The sequence below is a fragment of the Diplotaxodon limnothrissa genome, linkage group LG1 (genome assembly GCF_057381915.1).
Source record: "Diplotaxodon limnothrissa isolate DT_005_m linkage group LG1, D_limnothrissa_male_GT1.1, whole genome shotgun sequence".
Taxonomy (NCBI): Eukaryota; Metazoa; Chordata; class Actinopteri; order Cichliformes; family Cichlidae; genus Diplotaxodon; species Diplotaxodon limnothrissa.
In genome coordinates this window covers 2,815,753-2,827,662 of record NC_140596.1, presented here as the reverse complement: position 1 = coordinate 2,827,662, position 11,910 = coordinate 2,815,753, and the positions used below count along the sequence as shown (strand labels likewise).

The 11,910-nt window shown below is 45.0% G+C and overlaps 1 protein-coding gene across 1 annotated transcript in view; it reads right to left on the bottom strand.

Annotated features, from left to right (window-relative positions):
* Positions 1 to 9,652: 9,652 nt before the first annotated feature.
* cngb1a (cyclic nucleotide gated channel subunit beta 1a) overlaps positions 9,653 to 11,910 on the bottom strand; it is a 33,165-nt gene continuing 30,907 nt past the window's right edge. Inside the window, exons 38-39 of the mRNA XM_085351228.1 lie at positions 11,187 to 11,379; positions 9,653 to 9,913 (exon numbers count right to left, since the gene is read on the bottom strand). Coding sequence (XP_085207354.1) covers positions 9,653 to 9,913; positions 11,187 to 11,379 — 454 coding nt within the window. The remainder of the gene's footprint in view (positions 9,914 to 11,186; positions 11,380 to 11,910) is intronic.

Here is an 11,910-nt window from a genome sequence, read left to right as displayed (position 1 = left end):
GCAGGAACAGGAAGCGTCTGACTCCAGAGGAAAAACTTCAGCAGCTTCTCGTGCAGCTCGCTTTAGGCCTCATCTGCGCGCGCACACACACACACACACACACACACACACACACACACACACACACACACACCTTCTTCCTCTCAGCTGAAAAGTTTCCAGCATCTTTCCTGAGCCGAGCTCTCGGCCCGATTCAAAGCGCCACAACGGCGAATGTTTGACTTCAGGTTTAAACAGTTTATTCAGCTGAAAGAAACCCGCAAAAGACCAGGAAGCAAGACCAACACGCTGAAGCAACTCCTGCAACCAATGCAACCACGGCAACCAAAGCAACAACAGCAACGACCACAGAGTGGTAACAGTCAGCTGACTCGGCGTTTACAGGTGCTCAGATGTGAAAACGTGACACCTTTATTGGTTCTGCTTTCTAAGACTTAACTGTGAACATCAATGATGAAGATCCAGAACATTTCTCATTGATGCGTCTCAGCAAAAACGATAATCGATCATTTTTAACAGAAGTCAGAAGACTCCTGCTCTCCAGAAATAAATGTAAATAGATCACCATCCCACCCCAGGCCGACCTGATGGTCCTAAACGTGAGGTTGTAGGTCTACTGTTCTCCTCAGAAGTTCTTTAAACGCGTCACTATATTTAAAAATGAATTAAAGTTGTTCTGACTTATGACCATTTTGCTCATTCTTGCTCCAGTTATTGATGGATATCAGATAAAAGAAGGCAAATTTATTCCCTCCGTCTGTAAACTGCCTTAAATGTGACTGTTTCTCCTGCTGCTGTTTAAATGCAACTTTCAGTAAATAAACTCCTCGCTGTTCCTCCTCCGCTCTGCACAGCTGCTGCTCAAGGACACGAAACCACAGCAACGACAAACCGAACCAAATATTCATTTTTATTTTTCTGCTCCGATGATCGTTTAGATCAAGTTTGAAAATAAGTTTAAGATCTTTGAAGGAGAAAATCCAGATATTTGTTCTCCTGCATCTCTCCCTCTTCAGCGTTTGTACACTCACAGACTAAACCTGCGATCTGCTGATCAAAGCTAACAGCAGGGCAAACGATTAATCGATTAGTCGATGAGGTGGACACCGTCTGTGTCATTTCCACGAGCATGCATCTGCTGCCACTCTGAGAATAAACTCTAAAAACAAACCGGACGCGAAGCAGAAGTTTTCTGTGATGTGGACAAAGTGTCCGAGAACACGTGCGTGCAAATATTTCACTTTTCTGACTTTTTACTGAAACTCCGATGAGCTGAAAACGTGTTTTCCCAGCAGTAAAGCAGAGAGCTGCTGCTTTCTGCTCCTGTGAGGTAAAGAAGCTGCTGCTGACAGAAACTTGGTCGTCTGCTGATGGTGAAGCTGAGCTCTGATCAGCGGGATTGCGTAAACGCAGGTTTCGGACCTCTGTGCTGCAGGTCAAACTGAACCCCTGCCATCGATCAGGGCATGAACTGATGGAGCGGTATTGACAGCCGGCGGGCCTGTCGTCATCATCACCATGGAAACTAACACGTGGAGAGCTGGCCAGGTGAGGCCGCGGGGCTTTTGTCCGCGTAAAAACCGCTGAGAAAGAAAAGAGCTTTGAAGCGGTGGAAGCTGCTGGACGGCCGGATGAAAAGAGGCAGAAACAGGCGGGCCGAGCCGGGTCAGACCCGGGTCATGTGAAGGACAGCACCCAGAACCCAGACTCTGAACAGCTGACAGCCCGACGGAAGGAAAAGTTTAGAGGAAGCAGACTTCTCCTTACCTCCCGGTCCCGAGCAGCGCCTCCTCTCCCTCCTTCTCCTCGTCCTCCTCTTCTCCCGCTCCTTCCTCGCAGTGAAGTCTTCTGCAGACTCGGGCAGACTCTCCAGCAACCAGACGCGGATTCAAAGTGAAACCTGCGGATCTCCGAGGCCCCGAATCCGTGTGCGCCTCCTGCCCTGCGCCGCTGGAAACTCCGGACTGCTTGCTTGGTGCTGCTGCCTTCACGGACTGTGGGATATGCGGTGACTCTGTGGTTGCGTGTGTGTTTGAGCGCGCATGGGCGGAGTGGAAAAAATGGCACTTTTATAGACGGAGGGCGGGTCTGACTGTGAGACTGTCAGTGAAAAACATCAGGCTAAGATCTGGCACACATACGTCATCAGCTCAGATGAGCTCTTTAAAATTTAGATTTTTCTTTATTTCATGATTATTCTTTTTTGTTTTCTAAAACATCAGCATGACCCGCACATGTGTCAGTATGTATCACTGCAAAGAGTCAAACAGGTGACAACATGTCAGTAATATGACTGATACAGACATCTTTACAGACAGTACAAAGTGGCCAGTGTGTCACGTTGACCCACTGCAGCTGAAACTGTTTACATAACAGAAGCTCTCATCTTGGTGTTTTTGGGCAAATGTGACATATTTTTACATAAAACCTGCAAAGAGAGCGCGAGACATGTTTTCACTTTGTGAGATAAAACCACAACAATAAGACTTCAGACTTTATATAAATGCATCTATTTATGCAGTATTTGCAGATGCAGGTGAGCGGCACAAATAACAGGTGTTTCCACACAGGTGTGGGGGTGTGACTTAATCCGGACTTTGGACCTCAGTGCCACCCTCCTGAATGCATCACTGTAAATGTACACACCAGCACAATGTTTGGACACACCTTCTCATTGAATGGTTTTTCTTTATTTTTACTTCTCTCTAAAATGTAAACACAAACTGAAAAAAATGACAACTAACTCTAAATATGTTTTAGATTTTAGTTTCCTGTAGCCGCCCTTTGCTTTGTTGGCAGCGCTGCAAACCTCGCTGCCTTCTCTCAGTGAGCTTCATGATGTAGTCACCTGAATGGTTTCACTTCACAGGTGAGCCTGTCAGGGTTCATTTGTGGAATTTCTTAATCTGGTTGGGACCATCAGTTGTGTTGTGCAGAAGTCAGGTTGGTTCACAGCTCACAGCCCTACTTGACAACTGTTAGAATTCATATTATGGCAAGAACCAATCAGCTAAGTAAAGAGAAACGACAGCCCATCATTACTTTAAGAACTGAAGGTCAGTCAGTCCAGAAAACTTTGAATGTGTCCCCAAAAACCATCAAGCACTACGAGGAAACTGGTTCACATGAGGACCGCCCCAGGAAGGGAAGACCAGGAGTCACCTCTGCTGCTGAGGATAAATAGAATTTTATATATAATTCTAAATGCAAAAAAGTCAAATTTAGAAAGTGTTTCTAACTTCTTCACTTGAAAAAAAGTGACACAGTGATCTTCATCCTTCATCTTGGTGAAGGAAGCAGATTTAAAGATTTAGGATTCTCGTTTAAATCGGGCTTTTCCTGCTTGCTCATAGGAAGATGTTTGAGTTTGGGGGTCTTCTCTGTATTATTAGCATCTTAACCTTACAATATAAAGCACCTTGAGGTGATTGTTGTTGTGATTTGATGATGTGTAAATGAAACTGAACTGAACTGGCACTATGTTAACCATTTGAAAAAAGATGCAGGAACCTGCCCTGCAACGGTGCGCTGCATAGTGCTGCTCCTCTGGCTCAGTGCTGCCATGGGGTTTATGAGGAGGCCAGGTTTACCTTCATGCAGAAATCCCCAAATCAATATGAAGGAGAACAGGAGAACGTTCATTCTGAACATCTGGATGTGTCGCTTCCTGTCCATGCAAGTAAATGGAAAGGACCTGAGGTCACGCAGAGCTTCATCTTTAAGCCTCGGAGAAAGAAATGCATCGTGTGTGCACCGAAACAAGCAGCTGGTCCTCAGACTGTCGCCACAGCAGAAACCTGTCATTACCAAGGTGAGCGCACAGTTATCCATGAGGCAGAGCGAGCAGCAAACTGACCCACGTGTTCTCTGGATCCAGCAGCAGTTTATCTAACAGCCCAAACAGGCACAGGGAGAAGATGCAAACAGCAGCGTGACGCCTCCTCCTGAATATTCTGTTTTATCAGACTAACCTTTAAAATGTTGTCAGCGGCTATTTCAGTCGCTGCTTTGTGTAAAAATCTTTCAGCATCTGTCAGCAGGCACATCTGTTGCTGAGCTGCAGGTTTCAAGATTCACAGGAAAACTGATGAACACATGAAAATGCTCTCCAATGCACCTCCCACCAGTTTCATCCAGCAACTGGAAGCCTCCCAGTCTGTTCTGCTGCTGCTGCATTTCATTTTACTGGTGGTGGAAGTTTCATCATATCCCACAGACGTCTGTGTGGCTTCAGACTTTTGGTGATTTTCCACCTCAGGCTTCGTGGAAAAAGACGGCGACGTGGAGGCTGGAGGCCTGTGGGTCTGTTATAGGGCTGAGTCTCAAACACTGCAGCCAATCAGGACGTGCGAGGATGACCCGCAGGTCTCTGCTGTGAGAAAAATTCCATATTCTCTGAGGTTATGAAACCATTACTCAGTCAGAGCTGAACATGTGAAGCGCATGTGTTTGGGCTGAGAGTCATTTCCACTTCCTGTCCTCGTCTCCTCACTGATATCCATCAGGAAGCTTCAAAAATCACTTAGAAATAGTTGCCGCGATCCAGCAAGAAGTCTGAAATCTAAAATCGTCTTATTTTAATCAAAGCACAATTAAACCTTTGAACTAACTCAGCGTTTTCTGTCTAAAGAAGCCAAAGACTTCACACAACACCCACGTTTAAAGGAAGCTTTTTATGTTTGTATTGTTCATTTGTTCACTTTGGTTTGAGGACGTGCAGGTTTGTTTGTTTCAGTTTCATTTTTGAGTTTCAGCTTCTTCACGTTTGATCAAACTAACAGAAACTAAAACTGACATGTTAGATTTTGGTAAATGGCCTGTATTTGTATAGCGCTTTACTTATTCCCTAAGGACTCCAAAGTACTTTACACTACATTCAGTCATCCACACATCCACACACTGGTGATGGCAGCTACATTGTAGCCACAGCCACCCTGGGGCGCACTGACAGAGGCGAGGCTGCCGGATACTGGCGCCACCGGGCCCTCTGACCACCACCAGTAGGCGGGAGGTGAAGTGTCTCGCCCAAGGACACAACGACTGAGACTGTCAGAACCGGCAACCTTCCAATTACAAGACGAACTGCCAACTCTTGAGCCACGATCGCCCATTTTACTTTGCAAGTATAGTTTATATTCTATTTCTACTAAGAAAGTATTTTTTTCACATCTGGTTTTAGTTTTTAGTTTAGTTTCAGTTAAGAGAGTTTATGTTTACCCATGGACCCTGAAGGCAGCACCTCTTACGCTCACACAAACACGTGAAACACATCAAGGCCTCAAACAGTGAAGCAGTTAAAGACAGCAGCCTCTTTAAAGGTAAACTGAAGGGTTTCATAGTTTTTCCATCAGTGCTGAAAACAAGGAAACGCAGAGATCGTTAATCGACTCGAGATCACAAACCGAAACCCCCCAAACACCTTCCTGTTTTCTAAAACAACAGTTTGCATCCATGCAGTGTTTATAAGAGACACACAGCCTCTGAGTGACGACCTAGACCTGCATTGTTTGCAACAGCCAGCAGGGGGCTACAATAACACAGAGAAAACCTCAACAATCACGCAACCCCTCTATGAGCAAGCACATGGCCACAGTGGGAAGCAAAAACTCCCCTTTAACAGGAAGAAACCTGGTAATCATCTGCTGTGGCTGGTCAGGAGTGAGAGGAGGACGTCTATGAGACAAGGAGCCTCACCTCAGCTCAGTGAACACTTACCTGATGACTTTGGTCTCAGTGCCTTCAGGTTTGTAGAAGCTATCTGCATTTCTACACCTGTGGTCATGGAAGTGATGGAACACATCCGGATGGTTGAGTGACAGAGTGCGAGCTTTAAAGGACCGACACTTGGAAGCAAAGTCCATGCTGATATTAAGCAGTCAGACTTGGTGTCACGAGGTTCATTTCCAGTCTTTGGGATGACCATTCTCAGAGGAATGCTTTTGTTTGCTTAAACCTCTTAATCCCAATCTATGAATCATTCAAGCATAAAAAGGCTCCCAACTGAAGGGATGAATTGGTGTTGTGTCGACACGTAACAGACAAGTTAGCAAAGAACCTGTTTGAGCTTCAGGCTCTTTGTTACGAGCCGCCTGTCACAGAAACACATCACTGACGGCTAATAAGTTTCTTAATTATTTTGTGGACAAGGTTGCTAGTTTGAGACCTCCGACTCTACCTATTGCTGACCCAGCCATGCATGGTTCTTGCTCAAGTTTGTTCTCTGCTTTTCTACCAATTGTTTTATCTGATTCAGAGAAACATGTGCTGAATGCTAAACCGTGTGGCTCTCCAAATGACGTTGTTCCTCCCCGTTTTCTTAAAAAGGTATTTCCTATCATCGGACCACACATTCTGAACATTATTAATACTAGTCTTTTGTCTGGTCAGGTACCTAGGTAATTTAAGCATGCAGTCATGCATCCTTTACTTAAGAAACCGGGCTTAGACAGTTCAGTCATGTCAAATTTTAGACCCATCTCTAAGCTTCCCTTTCTTAGTAAGATTCTGGAAAGGATTGTTTATACTCAGTTGATGGACTACTTGAATGACTCTAAATTGTCAGAAATCTTTCAGTCCGGCTTTAAGCCATTCCACAGTACGGAGACAGCCCTCGTAAAAGTTATGAATGACTTCCTGATAGCAACAGACTGTGGTAAATATGCAGTGCTGGTCTTGTTGGATGTGACCGCTGCATTTGACACAGTGGATCACGATTTGCTGATCTCCAGCTTGCAGCACTGTGTGGGAATTTCTGGTTTGGCACTTTTGTGGTTAAAGTCCTATCTCTTATGTAGGACCTTTTGTGTTAAGTTGGGGTCGGCTTCATCCTCTGTGGCCCCTCTGCTTTGGGGTGTGCCACAGGGATCTATTCTTGGGCCGTTATTGTTTTCGTTGTACCTCTTGCCTCTTGGCGCGATTTTCCGAAAGCATAAAGTGCCATTCCATCTATACGCAGATGACTGCCAGCTCTACTTACCTTTTAGTCATTCTGATAGTCTCCCAACTGGACCTCTGCTTGACTGCCTTACTGATGTCAAAGCATGAATGGCAAAAAACGTTTTAAATTTTAATGATCGGAAGACAGAAGCAATTTTATTCGGCCCAAATCGTTCTTCTCATACTCTGGATGTTGATCTTGCAGCTTTGACTTCCCAACTAAAGAGTTTGATCACAAATCTCGGAGTTAAAATTGATTCTGCACTTACCTTTGATGACCACGTAAACGGCGTGGTAAAATCAGCATTTTATCACCTCAGACGTTTATCGAAGGTTAAGCCCTTTCTTTCCAAGCGTGACTTGGAAAGTGTTATTCATGCCTTTATTACCTCACGTTTAGATTATTGCAATTCTCTTTTAATAGGGGTTGGGCAGGGCAGTTTGTCACGCTTGCAATTAGTGCAAAATGCTGCAGCACGATTTTTAACTGGCAGAAGGAAATTTGATCACATCACTCCGATTTTGGCCTCTTTACACTGGCTTCCTATTGAATTTAGGATCCGTTTTAAAGTCCTTTTATTGGTTTTTAAATCTCTAAAATGGTCTGGCACCTGTTTATTTGTCTGACAGCCCCACGTCCCCACTCGTTCCCTTCGGTCAGCTGAGCAGTTGCTGCTTTCGGTCCCAAAGTCACGGCTGAAACTTAGAGGAGACCGAGCGTTCTCTGTTGCTGCGCCGATGCTTTGGAATAACCTTCCTCTCCACATTAGACAGGCTGCATCAGTGCCAGTTTTAAGTCTTTGTTAAAAACCTATTTTTATTCCCTGGCTTTTAACTCTGTGGATAACTGATTCATTATTATTTTTTATTTTATTGCTATGTCTGGTTTTATTACTATGTGCATATTGGCAGCAGCTTCATTTTCAGCATAACAATGCCGTAAAAGCACACCTGGTCTATCGGTCATGGGTCGGCCTCCCCAGAGTCGGACCTCAGCGTTACTGAAGCAGTGTGGGATCATCCTGACAGAGAACAGAAGGAAAGGCAGAAACACCCAAAGAAGAGCTTTGAACATCCTTCAAGAAGCCCTGAGAATAAAGGTGCTACACCAAATATTCGCTTTAAGCTCACCGGAGTCGCGCAAACTCTGATTTTGCCTTTATTTCCATGTGTGTTTGCATGTTTCCCTACAAAATATGAAGAAATGAAATGTGCAGCAATCTTAGCTGAAACACAGACGCTCGTTATAATCATTTTATTTACAAACTGGTTTTTAATTCTTACAGTGACGTCGTTGCTTCAGTACAAATACAATAAAACCTGAATTCTGAGCCAAAGCAGCACTGTTACATGTTTCTTCTTCTACTCTCGACAATCAGCAGTAATCACGAAGCTTCCTGTGCTGCATTGTTTCTGTTTTCCCGCCTTTTTCTCGGCTCGGCCGACACAGTTTCCTGCGCTTCCTGAAGCTTTTCCTGTCCTGTATAAACACTGCAGCAGCTCTGTGGGCAGGAGCTTCTACCCCCAGGCTCTTTATCCTATCATAAAGCTCAGCAGCGCCCTCCAGCAGCTACAGCTAAAATGACTGTAGGCTTTATTGTATTAAAGCTTGCCTCATGATTTCATTTTTAATTGCTTATTTTAGATTTTTCATGTGCGGTTTTTGTTATGAACAGAAGCTTGTTTCAGTACATTTTTGACATCATAAATTCAAAATTTCAGGTTCAGTATCCCCAAATTTTATCTTACTTAGTCAAACTTTTTGGGCAAATTTTGGTTCATAAATGGCAGAAAATCTTTTTTTCTATGATAGAAACAAGCTTCCAGAGTTCAAACAGTGAACCATTTGTTCTAACTATGATATTTTTTACTGTGTTATAGGAAAAGCAACATGTTCAGACATTAAAATATATGCTGCACTTTTGTGCGTGCTGATGAAGACCTCATGACTCAGAGGTCCAAACTGACCCGCTAACCCTGAACCGTCATCCTGGTGACCCTGAATGACCTGGAAGCTGCCGGCTAAAATCATTGGATGTCCTCAGAGCTCAGCTGATGTCAGACAGCGTTATCGAGCAGCTCTCGGTGGAAAATCAATCAGCGGCTGTCAGATCTCTCACACGCCACAAATACATGTTCAGTCTGTTTTTACATGAAGAAGACGCAGCTCACGCCTTTCTTCTTCTTCTTCCCGCTGCTTCCTGTAGTTCCCAACACATGCCTCTAAAATCAGCTGAGGGAGGGCCCCAGAAAGTCAGTGGTTAAGAAGCTGCAGGACAGAAACCGGGGATTCTGGGAAAATGAGTTTCTTTAATCATTTCTGTTACAGACACACTCCTCCTGCGTGGTGAAACAGCGCCCCTCTGGGTTCTAATGGCTGGTACATGTAAGTCAGTTCGTGTGGCCAAAGACGGTACTGCAGCCAGACAGTAACCTCCGTGAGATCAAAGTTCTCTGAAGCTCTGAGACCTGAAAAAACCTGAATTAAGGTGGGAGGAAGGAAGAAAAGAAGGAAGTATTCTTTCCGTCCTTGCTTTATTTCCTGCTTCCTTTCATTTACATCATTCTTCTCCTTCCTTCCTGTCATGTGACAGTTTAGATGAAATGTGTTTTTCTGTGACAATAAAATCCACCACAGAAGAAGAAGCATGTCCTACACCTGAGAGTGTCCTGTTTCCTCCTTGGAGCAGGTGGAGGGCAGCAGCTTCCTGTCAGCTCACTCCTTTGACGGCTCCTCTTCCTTCTCCTTCGTCTCCTCCTTCTCCTCCTTCTTCTCCTCCCCCCCTCTCTCTCCTGCCTTCATCTCCACGGTGAGAAGCTCCTCCCCTTTGTGCCGCGGCGTCATCCTGATGATGACCGAGCTGTCGGCTGTTTCTGCCACCGTTTCCTCTCCGTCTTCCGGAGCTGGACTCAGGGGTACCGGAGACCGGCGGTGCATTGGAGAAGGGGGCGGGATTGGAGAAATGGAGGGAGGAGCCTGAAGAACAAAGAAGGAAAGGACAGGATGAAAGATGGAGGACAAAATGACTTTCCTTTGCTGCTGGTCTCTAAGGGCGTCTCCAAAACACACAGGAAAAATCCAAATCCTGAAAAACCCACGATTAATTTTTGATCCCTTTTATCTTCCTTCCTTTCCATCTTTCCTTTACAGTCTTTCTTTTTACTTCCTTCATGCTTTTCTTTATTCCTTCTTTCCTTTCCAACTTTCATTCTCCTGTCCTTCCACCCTTCCTTTCTTCCTTCCATCTTTTCTTTCTTCCTACCCACTCTTCTTTTCTTCTTTTTACCTTCCATCCTTCCTCACTTTCTTCCTTTCTAACTGCTCCTTTCCTTTATTTCCTCTTTCCTTCACAAACATCCTTCCTTCCTCTTTTCCTTCCTCCCTTCTTTCCTTGCTTTCTTTTCTTTCCACCTTTCCTTTCTTCACTTCTTTATTATTTCCTTTCTTCCTTGCACCGTTACTTCCTTCCTGACCTCCTCCTTGCTTTCTTTCATCATTTCTACTTTTTTTCTAAAATTCCTTACCGCCCCCCACTGTTCCTTCCTTCCCTCCTAGTTTGTGCTGTCTCCCAGGTGCTTTGCTCCTCTACAGAACTCCATGGCTAACATTAGCTAACATTAGCTGACATGAGCTAACATTAGCTAACGTTAGCTACCTCTACCTAAGAAATGGAGTCTGCTAATTTGAGAAAACTCTATGTGGGCACAAAAATAAAAGCTGATCCAGGTTCTGAGAGCGTTTAACGTTATCAAGTAAGTTAAGGTCAAGCAGTTTTAGTGATTGAGGTGAATGTTTCCCGAAAACAAACGAGCAAATTAGCTTTTATATGAACATTTCTATCAAGGGATGATGTTCTAAATCTGTTTCTTACCAATCAGCACGCATTAGGACATGAATCGTTTCATTTCAGTTTTGACACATTACTGATATTCCTAATATGGCAGTGGACGCAGTAGCCCCTCCCACCTGCTGATCAAACCTTCTGTCCATGAAGAAGACCCAGTCAGAATAAAGCTGGTTTAAAGAGGAGGAGTTAAACAGCTCATTTCAGACAAGGGATAACGTGAGGGCCTCCACAACAGTGCAGCATCAGATTAAGGTGGCTTATTATAAACTGTGAATCATTCAAAGCTGCTCTGGTGGAGTCACTGAATAAAGCACTGAAAAGAACCTTTCAGTCTCCTCACTTTATCTATCTATCCTTCCTTCCCTGCAGCTGCACAGAGGTGATGTGGTGATGCTGGCCTACCTGTGCCTCTCCCGCCTCAGACGGTCTGTATACTTTCTTCAGCTTGGCGAAGGTTCCCTCGATGCCTGCCTGCTCCGTCACCTTCAGGGCGGCCTTGAACATTTCTGGTGTGTCCGGTCGTGGCGGGATGACTGTCTTTGCACCTTTACCCTCCTCCTTCTCCTCCGGCTTCTTGTCCTTCGTCAGCATCTTCCTGCACAAAGACAAACACAGGGCGGCAGTCCAGACAAGCTCAGAAACTGAAAACCTTGCTCCTACATCTCCAAACCTCCACAATCTGACATTCAGCAGCTCCGGCGGCTGCCGCGGCTCCGGCCGGTCTGCTTCAGCGCCATGGCCTGACTGAGCAGATAAAGGAAGGTGGATCACCTCAATGAGCTGACCCGATTCTCAAACACAAACTAGAGCGAGCGCCGTAAGCTGATTAGAGGTGAGTCTAATCCTGTCCCGGACAGAGAGATCAGACAAACGAGAGGAAGGCGAGCTGAGGAAGCAGCAGAAACAATCAGCCTCCTATTAACTGATGGTTGTTATTAGCAAGTGGGGCTGCTTTACTGACATGCTGGATCCGCCTCCAGCCGGATGGTGACCAGAGTCCGGCTGGTTAAAGTACAAATCTGTCCTCAGGTATTCATCTGTAAACTGTGGTAACATAAGTGTGTCTCTACAGACTCTGCAAGGTCATGAATGCAGTGAATCAGTATTTATTAATAATAGTGTTCCT